Source organism: Leiobunum rupestre, chromosome 1, assembly GCF_980474605.1.
Source record: "Leiobunum rupestre chromosome 1, qqLeiRupe1.1.hap1, whole genome shotgun sequence".
NCBI classification, from domain to species: Eukaryota; Metazoa; Arthropoda; class Arachnida; order Opiliones; family Sclerosomatidae; genus Leiobunum; species Leiobunum rupestre.
The window spans coordinates 2,662,999-2,690,707 of record NC_143384.1 but is presented as its reverse complement, the minus strand read 5'-3'; the positions used below and the strand labels follow the sequence as shown (position 1 = coordinate 2,690,707).

Genomic DNA, 27,709 nt, shown 5'->3' with positions numbered 1-27,709 from the left:
AGCTACAGTAGATCGTTCTTATACAAAAATTAGTTCTTGCTATTCGCCACCGAAAACTACAGCTGCGCCACCTAGTCACACTGCCTAGAACTATATTTGGGTGATACGGGTAATGGCGTTATGCGAAAATGCGCGTTTTATAACATCAATTAAAACATTTTACCAGAAATTTACTAACGATTTTAGCTTTTTTTTTTAAAGCGTGTTCTAATGTTTTGTATTAACAAAGGTGTATATACGACATTTATTTATTAATTTTGAACTGTCAATAGGTATTGAGTTCGTAAATATAAGTATAAATATTCGAGTTTAATAACACTATGAGTAGGCCTTGGAGAATTCATACAAGGGATCAGTTTGAAAGCTAGTTTTAAAGGTATGTAGGAAATTTATTATTATCTTCACATTAGAACAAGCCCAGATTGTTCTAATTTCATAGACTAGTAGCTTCAGCATTTTGTATAATGTATAATGTATTTTAAATAATTTTATTTGGTATATTAGTGAATCGCTCCGTGCTTGAAATTTTTAAGTATATTGGAGAGTAGTCTACTCTTGATCCATAGAATAAGGTGTGCGGATTGCCAAAACAAAAGTTAAAATTTGAAGTTGGTGATGGAAAACACAGCATTGAAAGGTCCATTGTTCATGCAATAGTGGGTAAATATATTTTTTATTAAAACCCAATTCTTTAATGTAACCTGTTTTATTTATTATTCTAGAAATTCAGGCTTTTGCAAACATGCAGTAAATTGCTGGTCTATTTTATATATAAAGATACTGAGAGCTATCCCAACTTTCTGACTTTAGAAGTGGGGTAAAATGAAGGAAAAGAACTAACTGTGCCTTTGGTATTGTACGGTAATAAAATGGTTAGAGTTGCTAGGGTTAAATTTGCCTGGCTCAAAAAGGTTTATGTACTCTTATTTGGTCACTTAGTTAGTCTCAAAAATTTATTTCTAGCTTTTAGTCGGGATGAAATATTTGTGGAGAGTCCATTTGTAGCAAAGATAATATCAATTGAAGAGGCAGTGGCACAAAATAACTAAGTTGGAAAGGAAGGAATCTACTGGATAACGACTGTAGAGGCTACTATGGAAAAATTCAGCTAGGCCTTTTCATTTTTTTGTCTATTCTCTCAAGGGCTATTTTTAATTGATATTAAGAGAGACTGACAATATTTGAAGAAAACGTTGTCCAAATATATAATTTTTATTTTAGATTTTAGTTAAAGAAAAGTTATAATTAAATTTACACTTCTAGTCAAGGAAAGTTATATTTTTAATATGTTAAATTAGTTCCTATTTTAAATTTTGGCCAATTAGTATTTGTAGATAACAAATGAACTGAACTATTTATGTTATGAATTTTCTACTCAAAGCCATGTTAACTAAAATGGCAAAAACAAATGTATTATAGAATTAATTCAAAGTTAAAAGCAATTAAATTCATTGAAGAAACCACTTAATTAGAAATTACAATAGAAGTTAATAAAATGTTAAGATACGCAAAAAAGTATTAAAAATAAAAACCATTTGAATTTACAGTATTATTTTTAATCATATTGGGATCTGCGGCAATAGCTCGAAATGTTATTAATCAACTCGAAAACTCATACCGAACCATCAGGGTGGCAAAGATAGGAAAATTGGGGTCCAATACAAAATAGAAAAATATGCCCTTTTAACGCATAATTTTGTGGGCCTCAATGTAATATTTTCCAGCGATAATGACAATCGAACGGCTTGACCTAAAATTAATTTAATTCATTAGCATTTCCTTATTTTGCAGTATATAATAAAACAGATCACCTTTAAAACGATTCACAAAACGTAGGGTCCTCTCTTTTCATTTAGTTACATTGGATTTGTAATAAGTCTACATGGTAAATTATTGCTTAGAATGGCACTGCATTTCATGCGTCTCTTGAATTATCTTCATCTAAATGACAGTTATTATCATATATATTTAATAATATTAACTTTAAAATCAGTAATAACAAGTAAAATTTGTGTCTCACCATCTCTTTCTAAAAAGTCTTTATCTTTAAAATGGGCGCTGCAAATCTGTGCCCACTAACTAGGCATCTTCCCTGATTTTATATTAGTTAACCACACATTAAAAAGATTTTTGCATTTCGGAAAATTGTGAAACGATAACTCCAACGTTCTTTTCTCACCATTTACTCGAATTGTAATATTTTTAAGGGCAGTATTACTACAGAAAGGTACTTCGCAATTTATGCCACCTCTGCGCCTACAATCCGCCATATTAATCGTTTGTTTTGATCAACAAAGTACGCAGACAAACCAAGCTGCAGGGGTAGCGGCTGTGGCGCCGCCTATACCCGTTTCGCTAGCGAATAATACTATATAGGAAAGAAATTAGTTCGTCAATTCCGTTTTCTACCAACCAACATGATTTTTAATAATAATCGTGAATTTAATTAAAAGTAACTTATTCGATGGTTTACTCAAGTATAATTTCAATATTTACGCGTTTACCCAATTTTATTTGAAATAATTAATAATTTTTCCCAATTTTACTCTAAGTAACTAATATTTATTGGTTTTACCCAAATTTGTTCGCTTTCATCCGTATTTAATTGTAGGCATGCAAAATTACCCATACAAGCCCAAAATCGTCAAAATCGCTGTCATTTGGCGACTATTCTTTATTTTACCCAATTTGGGTCATTTTTAGCGAAATCTCTTTATTTCACCCAATTTAATGAATTTAACCCAATTTGATTTGATATTAATAATTGTTATTGAATTTCACCCAATTTTATTACAAATAACGTATTTTCCAAGGTTTATCCAAATATTTAAATTTTAAAATGTTTTTACCCAATTTTATTTATTTGATAGAAATACATTTTATTTATTTGATAGAAATAATTTTTAATGATTTTCATTTATTTTTTTATTTATTATTTATCAAGTAAATAATATTTTAGAACTTTTAGAACCAAAACAACTACGGATATAGATTGGAAATTAATGGGGTTTTTGATCAAAACTACTGATTTTTAAAAAAACCAATTTATCTATATAAATGAATTTCCATCAATTCCTATCATTTTGATAGTTTTGGATCGAAACTATGGGGCTGTTCACAAATTACGTAACACGGTAGGGGGGGAGCAGGGGTTTGTGCAAGCGTTACGAACTGTTACGTGGGGGGGAGGGAGGGTTCACTAAAATGTTACGTAACAGATCTTATTTTTCATATCGTAGAATAAAATTTTCATCACTTTCAGAAAAAGTCGCAATTGACCCATAACAAAAGAGGGGCCGCAGACGAGGCTTAAGTGAGACCTCTGGACGGAACATCCTGTTTGTGACGTTTTAAACCACGTGACCGCCATTGAAATATACAGGCGGAAGTAACGAAACGGATGGTCTGTCCAAATGCTGGGTGGCCAGGTAAAAATGTTAATTTTCGGCCCCCCAACTTTCATCATGGGTCTATTATTAAAAACATAAGCATTTTCATTGGTTTACCCACGTTTAAAGGGAATATAACCTCAGGCATTTCCCGCTCCCTCCTATAACTTTAGATATTTTTGGCGCTGTTTAGTGACTTCCCGCCAAAATTGCTTACATAAAAAATCACAAAAAACATAAAAAACGACTTGAGGTTATATTCCCTTTAAAAGAATTTCAAATGACCTTGATCTACAGTTTCGCCTATTTTCCCACGCTCGGGATGGACAAAGGTGCGAGAACGATTTGTAAAATTTAGAACCTGGTCTAATTGTACTTTATTACCAGCATATTTCGTTGTTTACTAGTGGCACCCTTGGCAAGTGGTGTTGAATTGGCTGCTTCGGGAGGTAACAACAGAGCTTTTATATTATCCAGTATTTCTATTTTCACATGAGCGTCGACCTCGATTGCTGAGCATTTACTGTTCAGAATGTCCATCAGTGTATTTCTTTCTTCATTAAGGGCATCCGTGCTAGCTCGATTTTTCAGTAGAAGCTGTACAATCTGTTGATGACCACCTTCACAGGCTAAATGCATTGGTGTCTCTCCTCTCTTTGTAGCAAGATTGACATTAACGTTGTGCTGAATTAGCTGATTTACTATGCGTACATTATCATTTATGATGGCGATGTGCAAAGGTGTGTACCCGACGTTGTCTTTAACATTTGGGTTGACCTCGTTTAGGATTAAGAGGCGCACAAGGTCTTCGTGGTTGTTTCGCGTCACCACGTGGAGCAAGGTGTCACCTTTGACCTTTATGTTTCCGTTGCCTTCTTTATTCAACAGCAGACTTACAATATCTGTGTGACCTTTCTTTGTAGCGAGATACAGCGGATTCCTCTCGCTATTGTTGTGCTTGTAGTTGATCTTCGCGCCTTTCTGCAGTAAAAGTTTTACAATTTGCGCGTGTCCATTTTCCGTAGCTGCGATCACCGGGCAGTAGAGACCATCCCGACTGGTTTCGTGAAGCGCCTTTCGCTCCAGAAGCGCCACGCATTCGTCGTAGTTCCCTTGCCGCGCTGCGTGGTACAGTCGAAGCCAAAGCGGGAATTCCTTTTCGATCACGTCCACTATTTGAGAAAGTTTCCATTCCTCGGCCCTCCTCACGGGTATTTTCTTTTGATCATCTTTAACTCCAAGACTAGCTCCGTTGTGAAGTAGTAGACGGACCACGTTTACGTGATTCTTGTGGATCGCCCACAGTAAAGGAGACCAAACATTGTTGTCCAGCGTATTTACTTCGGCTCCGTTTTCGAGGAGGGCCTTGCAAACGTCGTAATGGCCTTGTAAAGCGGCATAGTGCAATGGAGTCCGTCCACATTCACCTGTCTCATTGACGTTGGCTCCTTCTAGAATTAACTGCAGCACCTTATCCAGATCTTCTAGATCCTTTTTAGTTGTCTCTATCAAGCCCATCACAAGTGGTTTTCTATAGAAAACAAATAACACTTAATTGCGCTGCATAATTATACGTCAATAATTAGGTCAGTTCCCGTTATAATTAGGGTTCCATATTATATGTCACTTTATTATTTGTAACTAGAAGTCAGGAAAGAGTTGGACCTTGAAAAAACAAAAACAAATGTCTAATACCAAAATACTCGATGTTTTTTATTTTTCAATTAACCATACTTCTATATTACTTTAACTCTAATAAACTTATCCCACACTTAAGTTAACACAAAATTTCTATTTAAAATTATGATCTGATAGGCGACATTGAAGCGCCCCTACTTTTGTCCTAAGGCTGTTAAAGGGCGAGAAGATATAATTTATTTTCTCGCGCGCAAATTTTCACTCCCGCAAAACGGAACTTGTCGATTTCTTCAGAAGTGACAGCGCGGACAGCTTAACCGATGGCTCACTGTTTTTGAACGGTAAAGAGCATCACTAACTGCCAACCGAGTGGTCAAACCCGCCGACCGAGTGGTCAAACCCGCCGACCGAGTGGTCAAACCCGCCGACCGAGTTGTCAAAAATTAGTACATTTTGAGAGGGGTCTAAATTCGCTCTCTTCTCGCTCCACCCTTCCCCTTGCTGCTTTAAGAAATAAGTAAACAGCTCTTTATGCAGTCAATGGAGTTCATAAACTAACTAGATTAGTAGACAAACAAGTTGAACAAGTTTACGAGCCGGAAATTTATTATCTATATTTGATTGCCAACGCCATTTGCACGCGCTCTGCAATCACAGATTCCATCCTGACGAGTGTCAAAGACATAGCAGTCATTTTCCTTGTCTACTCTCTGCAACGAGAACGTCTCAAAACAAAAACAGTTCTACGAAATGAAAGACTAGTTCAGCGTTCCCTTGAAAGTCTTAAATGACGCAATATCATTAAAATAGTATTAATTACATTAATTTAAAGTGTTTGTTGCAAAACATGAAGATAACTATTATCGTGTGTCGTTTCTTTATGGGGAGTGGATGTAGTCAGTATCGGCCATAGAAAGCGCGCCGATTAGAAATTCCGATTTCTATGATATTAACTATCGAGTGATCTGGCAACACTTGAACGTGGGCTTAATATTTCGTCGCCTAAAAACAAAATCTACGTAACTTTAACTATACGTTTAATTAGTATAAAGTAACGTGGTTTTTGCTTTCAGGCGACGAATCTATGTATAGTTAATAAGAAATTATAATTAATTTAGTGGTAAAAATAATGTAAATATGAAAATAGTACCATTATAGTACAAAAGGTTGGAAATATGGTACATTTTGGTACTATATAGCAGCGGTTCCCAATTTTATTTTGTTATGGAACCCTCAATGATCCACCCAATTCTGGCCAAACCCCAACTTATTTTTTTACTTTTCTTAAAAGACTCTTGACACAAACAAAGATGGCTGCGCTGCGAGTGATCGGAACCCCAGGCTTCCGCGGAACACCTTTTGGGACCGCCGCTATAAAGTACGCTCTCAAAATAATAGTACGTACGTATGGCAACGATGCCAAAATCCCCGAGCGGTAATAATTTCTACAAAGGCTTTCGTCCAACTTGTTCGCGCTTCCCCACGTGAGCGTTATTTGATATTCGGCACAGCCGCGGAATCTCGGCAAAGCTACTACATCCCTCACCAACTAAAACAAATACGCTAAGCAATCTAAATTGTCAGGACGTAATTCTAAAAATGCGCAATAAATAAGCGCGTAATCTCAATTGTTGGAACTACATCGAACAGGACTACGCCAGCTCCATCAACAATATTTTAAATAGAATAAAACTCGCCCCACCTTAGGAAGGCGTTAAATGAAAAAAGCATAAAATACTCACGAAACAAAAAGATGACTCTTTAACCCTTAATCTTTGTGAAGAAAACAGCAGTCGAAGACCAATGAAATCAGCAAGGTCTTCGAAATTGTTGATTAACTAAAAAGTTTATTTTGGAAAAACCGTCGAGAAAATGAGAACCCCGCAACAAAACTTGTAAGCAACAGTCCCGTTTGGTCACTGCGGCGAGAGTCCCTGACTCCCTTTCCGAGAGAGAACGAGATAAAATGTTGTTTTTACTTGCCCCATAACACCCCCCCCCCCTCTAGCTTGGGCTGGGTGGGGACTTTTAGGCCGGAATGAAATATTGGGGAATCTGTGAGGGGAGGATTCTCCATGTGCCGAAGTCTGCAAAAGAGACCCAGAGATAAAAGTTTTTTTTGAGGAGGGGGGGAGGAATTTGTACGCTTTGCCTACATCTGGCGTCAGAAAGTGGTTTCGATTCCTCCAATTTTTGGGGGGTTCGGTAGTTCAAGGTCCGTCGAGAAAATTAAACAGTTGGGGGTTGTTAGTCAGCGCTGCCAGTTAGAAAATTCTGCCGCCTGATTGGGCTCCTTTTGAAAATTACAATTATATCGTTGACAATTCGGTAATAAAAATGTGTTATTCTTGATTTCTTGGCCCGCAAACTCGCTGGAAACACAGTTGAGATTTGTCAGGGCGATTTTTGTGCTACTTTCATTTCCATTTGGGCGATAAGACGTTAAAATAATCTTTGGCGTTAGTTCCTCCTCTCATCTGTTTCTATTTATAATTTAGTTTCGTTTTAATATTTAACTAGATTACTCATAAACGATATTTTTCATAAAACCATTTTCATAATATTACGCAGAAATAGAACAGTATATAATTACTCAAGGGATGGGCTGTGGTTTTAGTTTTTTCATCATATATATTATCAATAAATAAGAAAGGATGTCCTTTGTGCAGTAGATAGATTCTTTAAGTGCCAAAAGTCTGAAAAAGCTTGTACTTGGGTTTCATACTCTTTTAACCGAGAGAAAAAGTACTTTTAACGACAGATGTAGGGGTACTTTGAGCCAATACGGCACTCCAGTGTTTACAATGGCGCCATCTACGGCAGTTGTTCGAAAACGGATAAATAATTTTCGTCGAAACGGGTAAAAAAAACGCGGGGCTAACCACTTCCTAAAAATCTGTACACCGATTACGGGAGTACAAAAATGAGTACAGCCAGGGCCGGCTCAAGAAATATTTTTCACCCGGGCAAGGGGGACTTTTGGCGCCCCTCTTATTTTGAGACTAAATAAATTATAAATTTACCGTTTTCCTAACAATAAATAATCCCTTTAATCCCTTTCTAAATACTTTGTGTAAACGTATTTAATACCTTCTTTATGGTACAGGGTCATTTTACATGGAGCTTGAAACACTAGGTAAGGTGGCAAGACTAGTATACCTTAAGTACATTAATTATAATGTCCATACTGAATAGTATCACGGTTAATATGTGAAATAAAAGAATTAAGTTTACGAAGAACCCGTGAGTTAAAGATAAAAATAATCCCTGGATATTTTTATTTTTAACTCACGGGTTGTTCTTAGTAAACTTAATTCTTTTATTCATTACATTAATTGCTTTAACAACTTAATTAAGAAACTTTTTACGGGTTTTTTTAAGGCCTACACTTATGAACTTTTTAAAAGCTGTCGCTTGCTTTTCTGCTTTAATGGCTTCTCTTAATTTACTTTTTTTTTATAAACAGAACCAGAATGCTTCTATTTCTCGGACATCTTAATTCAATTCAACGTGACTCTAATTAATATCTATCTAACAAAAACTATTTAACTGAAAGTAATAAATGGCTTTCTGCGCGTGCGCGTAAAATAGAAGAGACTAACGGTAACCACGGACACACGACAGATTAAATCGTACCGATAGACTGCTTAAAAACTAGCCATCGAAAACGATTTAAATGCATTTTAGAATATTAAATGCAGGTTCATAATAGTCTAAGAAACAAATAGAATTCTTGAAAATGGCCTGCTAGTTTATTTATCATAAAGCTGGATAAATGACAACGAAATAGCAAGCAAGTACATAGAAGTACTATATTACTTTGGGCTTCCTTCTATTCTTGTGGCCCTAAATTGGTTAGAGTGTGCAATAACTGGTGGGTTTACCGGGGAGTCGGGGTCCGTCTCTTGTAACCCATAAGGGCGGTGGCGCACTGGGAGATGTTAGCTCTGATCAAATGGTCCTATCTCCACCTCCGACTTCGGCCAGGTTTGGCTGGAAACTGAGCTTCGACTCAGGCTAACGGAGAGGGTCCGTGTAAACTAGCCGCCTCGGCGGATTGGGTATCCTGCTGTGGGGTGGCGGGCCTCCGTGTGAGGGCACGTTGGTCCTGTTTCCCGGCCTTATGGAGTCACACAGCGATCTCCGTGGCCAGCTGTGCCGGGTTATGTGGACCGCTGTGTCCCGTCGTTCCCCTTTAGGAGCTCTCTACAAAGGGTATGACTATTTACCTACGTAGGTAGGGTGTCGGAAGGAGTTGCTATAGCATCCACTCTTACTCACACGGCTGTGTGCGAAGTGAGAATTGGTCCACCCATTGCTGCACCTTCTGCTGGGTTGAGTGGCTTGCGTCAAAGGTCCGACCATAAGTAGTAGGGTACTACTACCCTAGGGGCTATCGACTTCCCGTAATCGGTGTACACCCTAACTGTAATGATTACGTATTCTTCTGTAATCTTTTGTACTTATTTTTAATCCCGTTATCATTTGTAATCTTCGTACTCATCTGTAATCACCGTAATCATTATGAAATAACGCGTACTCATCTGTAATCACGTGTAATCATCTGTAAAGTGCGTAATCATCTGTAATCACGCTTATTCATTGGAGTTATCCTGTACTCAATTACTCATCTGTAACAATTTTAAAGTTTTGGGTTGCCTGTGTACTCATCGTAATCATTATCTTCTCATCATAATCATTATCTTCTCATCATAATCATTCTGTACTCATCGTAATAATTCTGTACTCATCGTAATCATCTGAACTCATTAATGATTACGTAATCGGTGTACAGGCAAATTCTTACTGGCTAGCCCCACGCTACTACCCATGCTGGATTTGTCACCTGTCCGGGCTTGGGGACGCTGGCGTAGGGCACTATGATGATAGGCCTCCGGTGGTATGGCTCCTGTTGCTAGGTACACCGACCTAAAAATTCTGACACACTTCTATTCTTCTAGTATCGCCCAACCACTTTTCCTTCTTCATATTATATACCCTGGTTTATAATGAAAATACCCGGAAAATGCTTTATTCGTCAGAACTATGCACCGTAATTTTATGGTTTATTTACTATTTTAAAATAAATAGTCGCAAAAAAACCGATCATCGACGATGTTGGACATTTTGGTTGGGAAAACGGATTGTATTTCTAATTAGCTCAAGATTTTTCAAATTATGTTATTAAAAATTTTATAAACAAATCCAATTCTTGGTAAACTAAAAAGGCGCACAACTCAATTTTGGCGCCCCTCTCAAAACGGCGCCCCCGGGCAGTTGCCCGGTTTGCCCGGCCCTTAAGCCGCCCCTGAGTACAGCCTTTGGTAGTGCTAAATCTGTACTCACTTACGTAATCATTTTAGTACAGTCAAAGCTATAGGCTTGTACACCGACTACGCCCAGTGATCGGCCCCTCGAAAAAAAAAGAATTAACCCACTTTTAACTTTATTTTCCCGAGAATAGATGGCGCTTCGGTGAACTGCACTCGCGCAGACTGAAGTGCCGTATTCGTTTCTGCCACAAACTAAGTAATTCCATATGGCGTAGTAAATCGATTTAAGGAGATTCTATAAGGTAATTACTAATTAGAGTGGTTAAGGAAACGTTCTTGCCGTAAACGTCGACTTTATGAAAGCTTTTGACAGAACTGTCAAGGTTAAGTTTGACAAAACGCCGGCGATGCACTGCCGAAGCCAGAGTTTTCCCGTTGGCGCAATCGGGGTACTTAACCTCTCTATTTATTAAATAACAAACAACGTTTTTTTGATTCGCGGGAGCAAATTCGGTTTAAATGAAAAACGCGCCTGGTGGTTGGGTTAAGAAGAAGGATGTTCAAACATGTCCGGAAATTACACCGTTCAAATAAAATAATTATATTTTCTGATAAAGTCTACAAAATGTGATTCCGCGTGGATTTGACGCCACTTTCACGAGACTCCGGGCGCCAGGGTGAGAATTTTGGCCGTCGGTTCGTAAGTGCCGGCCAAGTAGTAGACGTCTTCGCTGTCGATGGCCGAGTCGTCGCGGGTGCCGCACTTCGTGTCCTCTTTGAACTTCTGGAAATCGCTCCAAGAAAGGATCTCGCATTTGTGCGATATCGTCTGCACCTCGTTTTCGTCGACGTGCAAAGATTCGTACAGCGCCCCTATTGAGATAAATCAGAAATATTAGAGTTAAAAAAGACCAATAGCCTTATATATATTTAGGTGGGGACAAGTATTTCACGTGGAAAACAAGCTCGGCTAATACTCAAGGCACAACCTTAGGCCCGAATTCATTTGCGATTATAAATGTCATTAATTCTGATGTCCAGGTTACAACGCGTAGTTTTCAAACCTATAGATATTGTGTTCGAACGGTTCGAACGTATAGAAATTGTTCCCGAACATATAGATAATGTAATCATTAATTTTAAATGTTTGATAAACCATGGCGTTAGAATTTAAAAATAAAAACAACAGTATTTTAAAAGCCAAGATACTTCATGGTTAAATTTTTTTTGTTTATTTACATTGGCGAGCTTTCGGACCGCGGTCTCTTTTCAAGCCGAGAGTTACAATAAATATTTATTACAATAATAATTTATTGTAACTCTCGGCTTGAAAAGGGACCGCGGTCCGAAAGCTCGCCAATGTAAATAAACAAAACAATTTTAACCATGAAGTATCTTGGCTTTTAAAATACTGTTGTTTTTATTTTTATATAGATAATGTGTTCAAACGCAGATAAAATGTCTTCAAACGTATAGCAAATGTGTTTGAAAGATTAGAAAATGTGTTTGAAAGTTTAGAAAATGTGTTTGAAAGTTTAGAAAATGTGTTTGAAAGTTTAGAAAATGTGTTTGAAAGTTTAGAAAATGTGTTTGAAAGTTTAGAAAATGTGTTTGAAAGTTTAGAAAATGTGTTTGAAAGTTTAGAAAATGTGTTTGAAAGTTTAGAAAATGTGTTTGAAAGTTTAGAAAATGTGTTCGAACAGAAAATGCATAATTACTTTGGAATGTGAAATTTTCTTTCCTCCCTTGGTCTCTTCGGGGTGGTAGAACCACACGACCTTCACGATCATGGTGCCTCCCCAGGACTCCACATCGTGTCTATGCGACCCACGTACGGAAGGTGCGGCCGCCCTGTTGACAGAAACACGGCGCAATCTCCCACCTATGGCAAACAGATCATTGTTAAGAGATATTGTAAGAGTTCACTTTTTTGAAAAGTTAAGTAGGGCAATGGATTAGCACTATTTAAAGGGAGCACAAAGTACGAAGCATAGAATGTGAAATAATGATATGAAATTAAAATATTCTACCCCGCAATTTTGAAAATCGTGACACTAATTATAATTGACCAAATGTTAAACTCAAACTTGATAACGAAATAAGATTTAGTATTGTTTAAACGCGTTTCTCCGTTCATCTTGTATAATGGCATTTCAAATATGTTTAAGAATGTTAAAAATTGGGAACGTACTCGATTTCTGTAAATGAAGAATTTTATAATAATTGATAAAATAATATCGCGAAAGTTGTCGTTAAAAGTCCAATAATTATTTCCGTCAACCAACCTTATTAGTTTCTTTGCCCCTCGTAATGGCCTTGTAGTATTCTGTCTTGCCCTTCCCTTTCGTTTTCTGGCGTTTGAAACTTTTGCCGAACCACCTCCAAAGTTTCTGAACGGGTAAGAAAGCCGCGATTTTACTCTTCTCCACAGAATTCTGCCTTTCTTTCTTCTTCTTGGGCACCTGATCAAAATAGAAATCGTTATATTATAGGCATTATAACTTCAGAGGTAAGGTGGAACACATGACGACCATAACATAACTTCAATCGCGATTAAAACGTCGATACCGGCCTTTCTTTATATTGAGCGTTGTATAAAAAATAAATTGTTATTTTAAGGGCTTTTAACTTTAGAGGTTAGCCAAAGCTAGGAGGATGAAAGTGAACCTGGAGTGGTAATTTGCGCGCACTATGTACTGCACATGCCTCTCGGCTTTGGCCCGGTTCATCGTAATGTGCTGCCATCTCTGAACGGCAAAATCTGAACTGTGACCTTAAAATAAGCTAAGCAGGTCCTAGGCAGGGTTTTGAAGATGAAAGTCGTGTATTTCTATAGTTATAAGTAGAAGGAAAGTGATGGCGAGACGCCACTCCCAGGTTCAGGTTTAGGTTCGGGATCGAGATCCGGGATTTAAGGGATGAAATGGGGGTAAAATCGTCAAAAAGTCAATGTATTTAGGGTATTTCTAGCGACGATATGTTTTCCCGTATATCAACATATTGTGTCCAGGCCAACTTGTTCATTTATCTACGCTTATCTCGAAAGATACTTGAACGTATATCTTATCGCGTTTTATCGTACGGAATAAGTTGAAATGATGTAAAAAGTGATAACCTAGGCGGCGCGCGCGCGTGGATTCCCCAGGGGACGCGGTTAATTTGAATTTAAGAGTGTTTTGACGTCATGGAATATTCGTTGTTAAAGTAGAATGTAAAAATTTTTTAACTTCATTTTAATATCATTGTAGTACGCTTGGCACTTGAACCTATCTCACGAGTATTTCACTGGGTGAGAGATAACGCGCGCGTGCGTGGATTACCCGGGAGGCGCGGAGCACGCGTGCGCGGTTAATTTGAATTTAAAACACGGATTTGAGTGTTTTGACGTCATGGAATATTCGTTGTTAAAATGACGTAGAATGGAAATATTTTTAAACTTCATTTTAATATTATTAGCACGTAATTTTTAAATTTCATTATCATATTTTTATACCTATATTTACATATTGAAATTGTTACGCATACATGGTTCCCATTTAATATTGGATATATATAGTAATAAATACATAGAAAAATACTACAAAAGTTCAGAGGCGCGGATTGCCCGGGCGCGCGGTTAATTTGAATTTAAAACATGGATTCCCTCTCCGAAATAATTCATGTACCCAAAATTGGACCGCAAGTTTTTTTCTTTTAGGGGAATCTCTATGGGAGTTTAACATTACAATAAAGCTAATAGGTCCAGTTTGGGGTACTTTTGGTCCGAAATGGGGTACATAGGGCCGAAAATGGTGACTTTGGTCGTTTTAAGGGTACTTTTGGTCTATTTTGGTCCATTTTTGGGTACATCAGAAAAGCAGTTGGAAAAACGAAGAGCCTTATTTTTTTTTCACCCATCTCCAAACTCCAAAAATTTATTGCTTTCATTTATTTATCGCTTCCGTAGGTATAAAATAAGATAAAAACCACTTACCTATATTTTAATTACGGTAAATTAAAAATACTTAATTAGTGTACTAAGTTACGTTTAAAAGAACCTTTTGTAACAATTCCAATATGTAAATATAGGTATAAGGATTGAAAAAATACTTAAAGTGGTTTTACTGATAAACTCTAAAGGAATTTAACTTTAAAGGGTATCTTAGATTATTGTTTTTAATTTTATTCAAGTTGAAAACGTATTAAGAGTCCTTCAAAGTACTATAAAAGGATTTTATTTACGAACTTAATTCATATTTTCTTCAAACTTTCAATTCGCTTTTATTACTATTTAAATACGGTAAAATATAATTGTTATACACAAATATAGTCAGAAAGATACTATAAAACACTAAAATTAAAATTAAATTAAATTTGTGTGGATAAGATTTGTAAATATCATTTTGAAACTAATAACTTTCACGCTTTATTTAAGTCAAGCCAATAAAAACAATTACCTATATTTTAAATACGGTAAAATATAAATACATTTCCGATATGTAAATAGGTAGAATAACACTATGAAAAGTTCCTTTTCTTCTTTTAATACGACAACACACAACTCTGATACGCAAATATATAAAGAAAATATTAAAAAAAATTTACTCTACGTTCGATACGTTAAAATACATTTCCGATACACAAATATAGATAAAGAAATACTATAAAATGTAAAAAGGTAGAAAAATACTACACATTAACCATTATGAATTTAAGCTTACAACATCCTTCACGTATAGAGCATAACATATATGTTGAGAGTTAACTTGTTTCCTCGTTATCTTTATCGCATGTGTTTTAAATAGCGTATGGAATAAGTTAAGAATGTACTGAAATGGTGTATGTTTAAACCTCGTAGAATAAAGAGTAAAACATATGTTCAGAGTCGGCTTGATTACTAAAGCGAATAACACAGAGACGTTTCCGGTGTAGTCACGTAGGAAGAAAAATACTACAACACTCTCTATACTCTACATTCAACACGTTAAAATATACTTCCGAGATGCCAATATAGGTAGTAAAATACTACAAAATCTCTATACTTTACCTTCAATACGTTAAATTACATTCCAATATGTAAATATAGGAGGAAAAATACTACAAAAGCCTCTTTTCTTGGCGTTCCATATGTTAAAATAGATTTCTGAAATGCAAATGTAGGTAGTAAATACTACAAAATCTCTATACTTTACCTTCAATACGTTAAATTACATTCCAATATGTAAATATAGGAGGAAAAATACTACAAAAGCCTCTTTTCTTGGCGTTCCATATGTTAAAATAGATTTCTGAAATGCAAATGTAGGTAGTAAATACTACAAAATCTCTATACTCTACCTTCAATACGTTAAATTACATTCCAATATGTAAATATAGGTAGTAAATACTACAAAAGCCTCTTTTCTTGGCGTTCAATATGTTAAAATAGATTTCTGAAATGCAAATATAGGTAGTAAATACTACAAAAGCCTCTTTTCTTGGCGTTCAATATGTTAAAATAGATTTCTGAAATGCAAATATAGGTAGTAATTACTACAAAAGCCTCTTACTCTACGTTCAATACGTTAAATTAATGATATGCCTCCGATCGAATCGTTCATTTTTTCTTATTTAAATATACGCATTTAAATTAGAATTGCTTCTAGTGTTCGGCAGTCGATTAATTTTTATCCACAAATTTTCCGATTTATTTAAAAAACGTTGGTAAAAAGAATATCATTTTAACTTATTTAATTGTGTTTTTTACCCAACCAAGCATTTATTTGAATAAAAGTGATATTTATTTAAATAACCAATAGTTAAATAAAAATTGTTAAATGTTTAAATAATCGAAAGTGAACAAGCCTATTTTTTAAATAAAACAAACAGACTTTAGAGTTGATAAGATTTGTAAATATCATTTGAAACTAATAATTTTCACGCTTTATTTAAGTCAAGCAATTACATTTTTAAAAATGAAAGAAGTTAAACAATATAAAAATTTGTAAATATTGTAAATATTTTTAGGTAATAAAGAAATTAAGAAATGTTTTAATTAAAATATCTTTCATTTTCCACTACATTTTTAAAAATGAAAGAAGTTTAACAATATAATTATTCTAAAATAATTTCAAAATCAGGTATTATTTAAAGTACAAATGCATAATTTAGTGAAGCAATTCTTATTTAAATTCTTTATTTAATTAATTTGTGTATCTGAAATGTATTAATTGAAAAATAAGTGGGTTTTACTATTTATCACGGTTTTTTATATATATATATATATATTGGAATTGTTACAAAAGGTTCTTTTAATTTATTTTGGAAGTTCAAAACGTATTTAGAGCCCTTCAGAGTATTATAAAAGGATTTCATTTACAAACTAAATTAATATTTTCTTCAAACTTTCAATTCGTTATAATTTGAATTTAAATGAAAACATCATGGATTATAGGTGCGTAATCTACTATTAGACCGAACTAATTAAAAAAAATACTTAAAGTATAATCCATGATGTTTTCATTTAAATTCAAATTATAACGAATTGAAAGTTTGAAGAAAATATTAATTTAGTTTGTAAATGAAATCCTTTTATAGTACTCTGAAGGGCTCTTAATACGTTTTGAACTTCCAAAATAAATTAATGTACTAAGTTACGTTTAAAAGAACCTTTTGTAACAATTCCAATATATATATATACATATAAAAAACCGTGATAAATAGTAAAACCCACTTATTTTTCAATTAATACATTTCAGATACACAAATTAATTAAATAAAAGTATTTAAATAAGAATTGCTTCACTAAATTATGCATTTGTACTTTAAATAATACCTGATTTTGAAATTATATTAGAATAATTATATTGTTAAACTTCTTTCATTTTTAAAAATGTAGTAGAAAATGAAAGATATTTTAATTAAAACATTTCTTAATTTCTTTATTACCTAAAAATATTTACAATATTTACAAATTTTTATATTGTTTAACTTCTTTCATTTTTAAAAATGTAATTGCTTGACTTAAATAAAGCGTGAAAATTATTAGTTTCAAATGATATTTACAAATCTTATCAACTCTAAAGTCCATTTTTCAGGTATTAGTAAGTATTTCATACAAACTAACTTCTAAAATATGGATTTAGTTCGTAAATAAAATTCTTTTAAATTACTTTGAAGGACTCTTTATACCTTTTGAACTTGAATAATATTAAAAACAATAATCTAAGATACCCTTTAAAGTTAAATTCCTTTAGTTTATCAGTAAAACCACTTACTTCAAGTATTTTTTAATCCGTTCGGTCTAATAGTAGATTACGCACCTATAATCCATGATGTTTTCATTTAAATTCAAATTATAACGAATTGAAAGTTTGAAGAAAATATTAATTTAGTTTGTAAATGAAATCCTTTTATAGTACTCTGAAGGGCTCTTAATACGTTTTGAACTTCCAAAATAAATTAATGTACTAAGTTACGTTTAAAAGAACCTTTTGTAACAATTCCAATATATATATATATATATATATATATATATATATATATATATATATATAAAAAACCGTGATAAATAGTAAAACCCACTTATTTTTCAATAAATACATTTCAGATACACAAATTAATTAAATAAAAGTATTTAAATAAGAATTGCTTCACTAAATTATGCATTTGTACTTTAAATAATACCTGATTTTGAAATTATATTAGAATAATTATATTGTTAAACTTCTTTCGTTTTTAAAAATGTAGTAGAAAATGAAAGATATTTTAATTAAAACATTTCTTAATTTCTTTATTACCTAAAAATATTTACAATATTTACAAATTTTTATATTGTTTAACTTCTTTCATTTTTAAAAATGTAATTGCTTGACTTAAATAAAGCGTGAAAATTATTAGTTTCAAATGATATTTACAAATCTTATCAACTCTAAAGTCTGTTTGTTTTATTTAAAAAATAGGCTTGTTCACTTTCGATTATTTAAACATTTAACAATTTTTATTTAACTATTGGTTATTTAAATAAATACCACTTTTATTCAAATAAATGCTTGGTTGGGTAAAAAACACAATTAAATAAGTTAAAATGATATTCTTTTTACCAACGTTTTTTAAATAAATCGGAAAATTTGTGGATAAAATTAATCGACTGCCGAACACTAGAAGCAATTCTAATTTAAATGCGTATATTTAAATAAGAAAAAATGAACGATTCGATCGGAGGCATATCATTAATTTAACGTATTGAACGTAGAGTAAGAGGCTTTTGTAGTAATTACTACCTATATTTGCATTTCAGAAATCTATTTTAACATATTGAACGCCAAGAAAAGAGGCTTTTGTAGTATTTACTACCTATATTTGCATTTCAGAAATCTATTTTAACATATTGAACGCCAAGAAAAGAGGCTTTTGTAGTATTTTTCCCCCTATATTTACATATTGGAATGTAATTTAACGTATTGAAGGTAAAGTATAGAGATTTTGTACTATTTTACTACCTATATTGGCATTTCGGAAGTATATTTTAACGTGTTGAATGTAGAGTATAGAGAGTGTTGTAGTATTTTTCTTCCTACGTGACTACACCGGAAACGTCTCTGTGTTATTCGCTTTAGTAATCAAGCCGACTCTGAACATATGTTTTACTCTTTATTCTACGAGGTTTAAACATACACCATTTCAGTACATTCTTAACTTATTCCATACGCTATTTAAAACACATGCGATAAAGATAACGAGGAAACAAGTTAACTCTGAACATATATGTTATGCTCTATACGTGAAGGATGTTGTAAGCTTAAATTCATAATGGTTAATGTGTAGTATTTTTCTACCTTTTTACATTTTATAGTATTTCTTTATCTATATTTGTGTATCGGAAATGTATTTTAACGTATCGAACGTAGAGTAATTTTTTTTAAATATTTTCTTTATATATTTGCGTATCAGAGTTGTGTGTTGTCGTATTAAAAGAAGAAAAATTAACTTTTCATAGTGTTATTCTACCTATTTACATATCGGAAATGTATTTATATTTTACCGTATTTAAAATATAGGTAATTGTTTTTATTGGCTTGACTTAAATAAAGCGTGAAAGTTATTAGTTTCAAAATGATATTTACAAATCTTATCCACACAAATTTTAATTTTAGTGTTTTATAGTATCTTTCTGACTATATTTGTGTATAAGAATTATATTTTACCGTATTTAAATAGTAATAAAAGCGAATTGAAAGTTTGAAGATAATATGAATTAAGTTCGTAAATAAAATCCTTTTATAGTACTTTGAAGGACTCTTAATACGTTTTCAACTTGAATAAAATTAAAAACAATAATCTAAGATACCCTTTAAAGTTAAATTCCTTTAGAGTTTATCAGTAAAACCACTTTAAGTATTTTTTCAATCCTTATACCTATATTTACATATTGGAATTGTTACAAAAGGTTCTTTTAAACGTAACTTAGTACACTAATTAAGTATTTTTAATTTACCGTAATTAAAATATAGGTAAGTGGTTTTTATCTTATTTTATACCTACGGAAGCGATAAATAAATTAAAGCAATAAATTTTTGGAGTTTGGAGATGGGTGAAAAAAAAATAAGGCTCTTCGTTTTTCCAACTGCTTTTCTGATGTACCCAAAAATGGACCAAAATAGACCAAAAGTACCCTTAAAACGACCAAAGTCACCATTTTCGGCCCTATGTACCCCATTTCGGACCAAAAGTACCCCAAACTGGACCTATTAGCTTTATTGTAATGTTAAACTCCCATAGAGATTCCCCTAAAAGAAAAAAACATGCGGTCCAATTTTGGGTACATGAATTATTTCGGAGAGGGAATCCATGTTTTAAATTCAAATTAACCGCGCGCCCGGGCAATCCGCGCCTCTGAACTTTTGTAGTATTTTTCTGTTTTTATTACTATATATATCCCAATATTAAATGGGAACCATGTATGCGTAACAATTTCAATATGTAAATATAGGTATAAAAATATGATAATGAAATTTAAAAATTACGTGCTAATAATATTAAAATGAAGTTTAAAAATATTTCCATTCTACGTCATTTTAACAACGAATATTCCATGACGTCAAAACACTCAAATCCGTGTTTTAAATTCAAATTAACCGCGAACGCGTGCTCCGCGCCTCCCGGGTAATCCACGCACGCGCGCGTTATCTCTCACCCAGTGAAATACTCGTGAGATAGGTTCAAGTGCCAAGCGTACTACAATGATATTAAAATGAAGTTAAAAAATTTTTACATTCTACTTTAACAACGAATATTCCATGACGTCAAAACACTCTTAAATTCAAATTAACCGCGTCCCCTGGGGAATCCACGCGCGCGCGCCGCCTAGGTTATCACTTTTTACATCATTTCAACTTATTCCGTACGATAAAACGCGATAAGATATACGTTCAAGTATCTTTCGAGATAAGCGTAGATAAATGAACAAGTTGGCCTGGACACAATATGTTGATATACGGGAAAACATATCGTCGCGAGAAATACCCTAAATACATTGACTTTTTGACGATTTTACCCCCATTTCATCCCTTAAATCCCGGATCTCGATCCCGAACCTAAACCTGAACCTGGGAGTGGCGTCTCGCCATCACTTTCCTTCTACTGTTATAGATAATTAGAAAGATTTTGAAAGATAAAATGAATATAATATCAGCAATTTTGAATGAGCACAGTTATAGTTGTGCATCTAATAAAAAAGACGCAGGTAAGAATAATTTGATTTATTTTGTATGTTTAATATTTTGGTCATGTCACCAAGGTTTAGTAACCTATAACTTCAACTTGCATTACAAAACATTTAGGAAATAAGAAAAATCCAAATACTAAAAAAGGGAAAGTTGGAAATAGGAAAGCTGATAGTCAATTAATTACCATTACTTATCCATTATTAACGATATACGTTAAATGTTGAAAGATTGGTTAAGCCCACCTCATCAAGCTAAGCCTATAAAAAAAGCTATTTTTTAATTTTTACTAATTAGAGCTGCGGCTAGAAGTCGTTACAATCGTATGAACCAAGGCGGACACGGAGCGCCTCCAGCGGATTTCGGTTCCACACATACGAACAACGGCCCCGTGCTATAGGTATGGTAAATACCACTCCAGGTACACTTTCATCCTCCTAGTCCAAAGGACGAGCGTAAAATAATTTTAGACGCGACTAAACGATTCTTTTTTTCGATAAACCAGCGGTCATAAAGTTTATATCAGTTAAACACTTATTCAAACCGGTAATATAAACCCCCCATTTAATTAACTAGATTTATTTATGCCTCTTAGGCACATTATGAATAATAAATCGTGATTTTAAAGGCAAGATAATTTTACAGTAACTTAAGATCGCACTATTTAAAGTGGGATCTGTACAAAAGAATCAGAAATTAGCTAAGCAATAGTTAAAATAAGTAAAATAAATTGAGAATTCTCAACACTTCTGCTTTAGTTTTCTTTCCCGGGTTCAATGTAACATGACCTCAACGCACACGCCTACCTTTGGCTCTTTCTTTTCAGGCTCCTTCTGCTTTTGAACTCCGCTCGACGCTGCCGCAGACGGGACCATGTCTCCCTTATCCACGAGCATCTCGCTTTCGCTGTCCGCCGTCTTCTTGGCCTTGCTTTTAGGTTCCTCAAAGAGAGGCGTCTTAATTTTCACCGTTAATTCAGTTTTCTTTCCTTTCGTATCTTTCATCACAGACGGTTTTGCATTCGATGTCGGAGTGTCAAGTGCTACTGAGCTGGACACCGCAGGCAGTACTGGTACCGACACGACGATTTTATCAGGCTTCTTGGTTTCTGTTAATGCGATATCACTGGATGATGATACCTTTCAATCAAGATTAAATTAGAAAATTAGTGAAAACTGACACTAAATTATAACGATTAATCCACAAATTATAACAATCGGACACTGAATCATGAAATTTGACATTGGAGGAGTAAGATCAGAATAATGATTTCATGATATCTTTCAACGTATGTTTGAAAGATTAAAATTATAAAATAGTGAAATCTAGATATGGATTATAATACCTCCAAGTAAAGATTGAATTAATCCAACAGTGGATCTGACACTATTATATAGTTGAATCAAGACTTACAATAAATGAAATCTAATTACTAATTCAGGTAACCCTGTTAGGCCTTATAAGAGGTCTTTGCAGCCAGGCAGTTATCTACTTGGATGTGACTAAAAATTATCACGGAACTGATTATCAGAGCTATTAAGCAATCAAGATTTAGTTCTCAACACAGAGTCCCCTAGTGTGTAAATATGCCTTAGAGGAAATATACTACTAGCCAGGACGATTACAGGCTACTCAGTTCGAGTGCAAGTCCAAGTCGGAGCTTGGCGAGAACGTCAGTGTCGAAAAAAGGTTCGCTCAGAAAATTCACATTAAAACAATAGGAAACTTGTCAAACTTATTGATATTGTTACTTATGCTGTGACGTCAAGCAGTACGTTTTTACACTAGCTAATACACTTAGTTAACATAAATATAGATTAATTGTAAAAAGAATACCAACACATTGACATACGTAATTTGAAATCAAGGTAACACTTACAGGTACAATGTTTTGCATCGTAGTTAATGACGATTGCGACGTGTTGCTTCTAGATTTATCATGTTTATGTTTTTTGTGATGATGCGAATGGTGACAATGAAGTCGATGGTGATGGTGTTTATGTTTATGTTCAGTTTTATGTTTCGTCTTCTTCTTGATCTTCGCAGACGACAGACTTCCGGAGTTGGAGCTCTCGTCGTTGGGGGAGCTCGTCAGGTAGACCGATGAGTTGGTGTCCGAAGACCGTTTGCTGCTCCGGTGAAAGTCTTTGATCTTGTTTTTGCATGAAATACTCTTGTTCTTCTTCGACTTCTTCTTCAGAAGACTCTTGTTTTTCAAGAAGGACAGCGGGAATATTGAAGATGAATCGGAACCGTTGGACGCCGGCGACTGACAGTCTGAAGACTTCTTTGAAGATTCTACCAAACAGTGGCGTAGCCAGAAATTCGTTAAGGGGGGGGGTCGAAGTATGTGAATGTTAAAAGGGGGGTCGAGAAGGTGGTGGAAATTTAGTGCAGTCCAAGGTAGGCCCAAGGAGGGGGTTCGGACACGGAAACCCCCCCCCCTTGTCTACGCCACTGCTACCAAATAAACGGATGTCACATTTATAACATGGACCCCCAAGTCAAGCGAATGATAAACCCTTGATTGAAAATAGCAACGAGTTGTAAGCGCCCTCTTGTGGAAGAAACGTTACGCATATCTACTCACGCGCCACATGATACCTACATGCAATGACCTAAGTTCTTTGTGCTGAATATTAAACAATTTCGTGATTCATAAATTGTAAAAGAAAGATAGATTTAAAACGTTTGCAGTATAAGGTTTATTACGCGTTAGATTACTACATTTAATTAAAAAGGAAAATAAACTACGTATTTCGAGGACTTTGGATAAAATTCGGTTTGAGTAGACAATTTACCGAGGGCGCTGTTGTCAAGCGTTGCTCTAAGTTAACTTAGCTCCCCTTTGAGTGTACCGTCCCTTATTTGTTGGTCTAAGTCTACAAAGAAACTCATAAAATAGTGTCTGAATATGGAAGGCGATCAGACATCGTCACACGGCAGTAGTTCCGATCATGTTGATCAATTCGGGTTTTAAAACTGGCAATTGAAAACATTTTAAATTACACAAAACCTAATATAACTACCCTATTATATACAGATTTCAATCATCGTATGATCTAAGCGAGATGCGAAAATATTGTTGGAAACACCGTGAGTTGGCATTATCTTTTGGTGTTTTTGTAGTGAAGCAAGGTACGTGGAGACGCAAATTGATTGGACGATAGCCCATAAGTTTACTTCTTCGACAATGTTTTAAATGAATAAAATATTCTTCCAAAATGTTGGTACATTACAGTTTCGTTTAAATTTCCCCCAAATCAAGGATTTCGCCAGCCAATGCAATCGCCGCCCGTGTAAAATTTCAAACAAGCGTCGTTAGGGCTAGTGCCCTAGGTGCAAACGTTATTTATTTCTTCAGACATTTATTTGACAGATATTAAAATAATCATTTTGTAATCTCAAAGCGTAAACTCTCATGCCACTGGTGAAATACAGAAAGGAACTTACTTTTTGTAAATGATTTGGATAATTTTTTGTTCTTTTTGTTTTTCACTTTGTTCTCGGACTCTTCAAGTTTTTGGGCCGGGAATATTTGCATCGATGACAAACGTTCGTCGGATTTGGCAATAACCAGATCTCCGGTTAGCGCTTCTTCCGGTTCGGGTTCTACAACTTCAAAATCATTATAACTTTTAGTATATCCATTCAATTATAATCGTTTTCGGATAAGTTTTCCGTGGTCTATTTATCGCGTGATAAATTTTAACTGAGAGCTATTTCTAAGCTGAGCATGACTAATTATAATCAACTGGGCTAGTAACCAACGCACCACCTTAGGCCCAAGTCATCTCGAGATTATTAACTTTATTAATTCATGTGGCCGGGTTATACTGTTCAGGGTTTTCACCCAGTGCCACAAACTGGGATCAAACCGACTCCTCTTGCTGCGAGGCGAATCGTTAAACACTCCGCGACTTTTAGGACTAGCTGTTGAAGCCTAATCTATGCCTTGTTATCCCAGCGCGTGCAAAATCTCTCATCGAAATATCGTACTTTATTAAAAAAATAATCAGCTCCATCAACTTAGGCCCAAGTCATCTAGCGACTTTTAACCAAATGTCGGTTTTAGGATAGCTGAGGGACTTTAAAGAAAAATGTCGACTTTTAGGTTTTCTATTGACCCTACTAATGCAAACTTTTTACGGATAACAATTTCTAGAATTAATACGCATTTTTGTGTACTTGGGCCTAACGCGCTCTCTTTGCTTCTTCGCTACAGAAAGCACGCACTGGAAGCTGTACTTAGGCGTAGGACTTGCGCGTGCCAATTTACAATTAATGAGTATATTTTGCTCATTATGTCAAGAAAGCTACAAACCTGGATGATAATTTTTGGGTAAAATGCGAATGTCTTCGAGTGTTATTCTTCCGGAGTCACCGTCGTCGAACTCCACAAAACAAATGACGATATTTTATCTTCCGAAATGAGGGAAACATGCCAGTATAAGTAAACAATTTACATAATCTCTCGCCTTCACTGTCACTGGAGGTTCTTGGAGACATAATAGCTTGCGCTTTTACAGTGGCAGCGGCCAATTCCGGAACTTTTTCTACGAAAGATAATTAACATTAGTAAGACAGTGCATACGCGGCTTTGCAACGTTTTCTGTATTACTTGTTTCGGAATCTTTTGAAGTACTTGAAGCAACGGTTTTATTAGGTTTTGAAACTTTTTTTATTGGAGTAGTCGAGTTTCGACGTTGACAACAATTTGCTGGATGCGGACCCAGTTTCTGATTTGGTCTTAGGAGACCACGTGTTGCTCTGTCACAGAAAAAAAACACAAATTTCAAAACAAGTAGCTCTAGCAATTAAAAAAAATTCGTTAAATAAATATGAGAAATCCGAAAGATTTAACGGTTAAATTTATGATAACAGTATTACGATAAAATTGATGATAACAGTATTATGATCAAATTTATGGTAACAGTATTATGATAAAATTTATGATAAATATTTAAAGGTAAAATTGTTGATATAAATCATATTTGAAATTAATATTTTTAAAATAAAGTTTTTTAGATTATTTTTGAAATAACGGGTTTTAAGATTATTTTTAAAATAAAGTTTTTCAAATCGTTTTTTAAAATAAAGGTTTTTAGGTAAGATTTATTATAAATTTCTTAAGGTAAATTTGATGATACAGGCTTTAGGTAAAATTGATGATACAGGCTTTAGGTAAAATTGATGATACAGGCTTTAAGATTAAAATTGATGATACAGGTTTTAAGATTAAAATTGATGATACAGGTTTTAAGATAAAAATTGATGATACAAGTTTTAAGATAAAAATTTATGATACAGGTTTTAAGGTAAATTTGATGATTAGTTTCTTAAGGTAAAATTTATGACGTTTCTTAAAGTAAACTTGATGATAAATTTCTTAAAGTAAACTTGATGATAAATTTCTTAAAGTAAACTTGATGATATATTTCTTAAAGTAAACTTGATGATAAATTTCTTAAAGTAAACTTGATGATAAATTTCTTAAAGTAAACTTGATGATAAATTTCTTAAAGTAAACTTGATGATAAATTTCTTAAAGTAAACTTGATGATAAATTTCTTAAAGTAAACTTGATGATAAATTTCTTAAAGTAAACTTGATGATAAATTTCTTAAAGTAAACTTGATGATAAATTTCTTAAAGTAAACTTGATGATACAGGTTTTAAGGTAAAATTTAAGATTCAATCTAACCTGAACCTACCACTAACTCAAGCTGAGCATTAACAAAATCCGAGCTTCAACTTTAAAGCTGAAAATAACCTTAAATAACTCAACAATCACGATAAAATAGACTTTGTGATTACTAACTTCAAAGACCCAGGAAAAAACCTGATGACGTACAGGGTTCGTACAACATTTCCGGAATTAAATTCCCTGACATTTCCAAGTTTTCCCTGACCAAATTCCCGAATGAATAAATGAATGGTTTGAGATAAAAATCTTGAAAAATATTTCAATTGAAAAATATTTCAATTGAAAAAAATTTCAATTGAAAAATTTATTTGCCTGATTTTTTTTGGGTCATTTTAAAATTCCCTTACTTTTTGGGACCATTTTCAAATTCCTTGACTTTACCCTGACATTTGGAATATTTTTAAAATTCCCTGACTTTTTCGAAACATTTTAAAATTCCCCGACTTTTTCGAAACGTTTTAAAGTTCCCTGACTTTTCCAGGTAGTGTACGAACCCTGACGGATTCCACAACCAATCAAAATGAGGAACCATTGCTAGGTTTAGTCGCCTCTACTAAATAGCTCCTCGAGACCGTGCGTAGACCCCAATTATTTAATCCTAAAGTTTCGAACCCAGGCTTACTGAGAACCTAATCGGTTACAAGTTTTAAAGTTGTTCGCGCACTAGGAACTTCCAAAATATATATTTTCCGCGTGAAATACCTCGATAGATGACTAAATACAAATGGGTTATAAATATACGAGTTAAGCCATTTTTATATTAATATTAAGCACTGAAATTTGTAGATGTGGTAAATATTTAGAATATTATTTTCAAACAATATAGCTGTATGCGTTAGTGGAGGTTTATTTTCAATAATACGTATTGCTCGTTTTTGAAGATTATGTAATCTATTTAGATGACTTACTGAGGTATTCCCTCACACAGGGATCCAAAATAATAAATGGGAGTAAATAAAGGCATAGTACCATTGTTTGCAGGTCTCTTTTTTAGAAATATTTTGGTTACATCCTATTATC

At 34.1% G+C, this 27,709-nt stretch overlaps 2 protein-coding genes and 2 long non-coding RNA genes across 4 annotated transcripts in view; 1 reads left to right on the top strand and 3 right to left on the bottom strand.

Moving 5' to 3' along the window:
* Positions 1–508: 508 nt before the first annotated feature.
* LOC149960407 (uncharacterized) lies at positions 509–1,736 on the top strand. Its single transcript, XR_016473675.1, has 3 exons — positions 509–660; positions 723–872; positions 964–1,736. It is a non-coding gene; the product is annotated as an uncharacterized LOC149960407 (long non-coding RNA).
* Positions 893–2,356, bottom strand: LOC149960406 (uncharacterized). Its single transcript, XR_016473825.1, has 3 exons — positions 2,021–2,356; positions 1,812–1,941; positions 893–1,750 (listed from the first exon to the last, which is right to left on the bottom strand). It is a non-coding gene; the product is annotated as an uncharacterized LOC149960406 (long non-coding RNA).
* A 1,399-nt stretch (positions 2,357–3,755) lies between these two features.
* Positions 3,756–27,709, bottom strand: part of LOC149960403 (uncharacterized) — a 107,060-nt gene continuing 83,106 nt past the window's right edge. The window contains exon 2 of the mRNA XM_090180311.1: positions 3,756–4,920. Within this exon, the coding sequence (XP_090036437.1) occupies positions 3,756–4,907 (1,152 nt within the window). The 5' untranslated portion in view covers positions 4,908–4,920. The remainder of the gene's footprint in view (positions 4,921–27,709) is intronic.
* On the bottom strand, positions 12,024–25,748 carry LOC149960405 (uncharacterized). The gene is made up of 7 exons (XM_090157556.1): positions 25,604–25,748; positions 25,307–25,538; positions 24,436–24,600; positions 22,862–23,280; positions 21,789–22,121; positions 12,586–12,762; positions 12,024–12,182 (listed from the first exon to the last, which is right to left on the bottom strand). The coding sequence occupies exons 3-7, from the start codon at positions 24,524–24,526 to the stop codon at positions 12,087–12,089; spliced, it is 1,116 nt and encodes a 371-aa protein (XP_090013682.1). The 5' UTR covers positions 24,527–24,600; positions 25,307–25,538; positions 25,604–25,748; the 3' UTR covers positions 12,024–12,086.

Excerpts from the sequence above, each read along its gene's own strand:
- LOC149960405 (XM_090157556.1), bottom strand. The coding sequence starts at position 24,526 with ATGCAAATATTCCCGGCCCAAAAACTTGAAGAGTCCGAGAACAAAGTG. Across the intron at positions 12,763-21,788 it reads CTGAAAAGAAAGAGCCAAAG|GTGCCCAAGAAGAAGAAAGA; the intron begins GTAGGCGTGTGC and ends TATTTTGATCAG. Across the intron at positions 12,183-12,585 it reads GGGGCAAAGAAACTAATAAG|GTGGGAGATTGCGCCGTGTT; the intron begins GTTGGTTGACGG and ends TGTTTGCCATAG.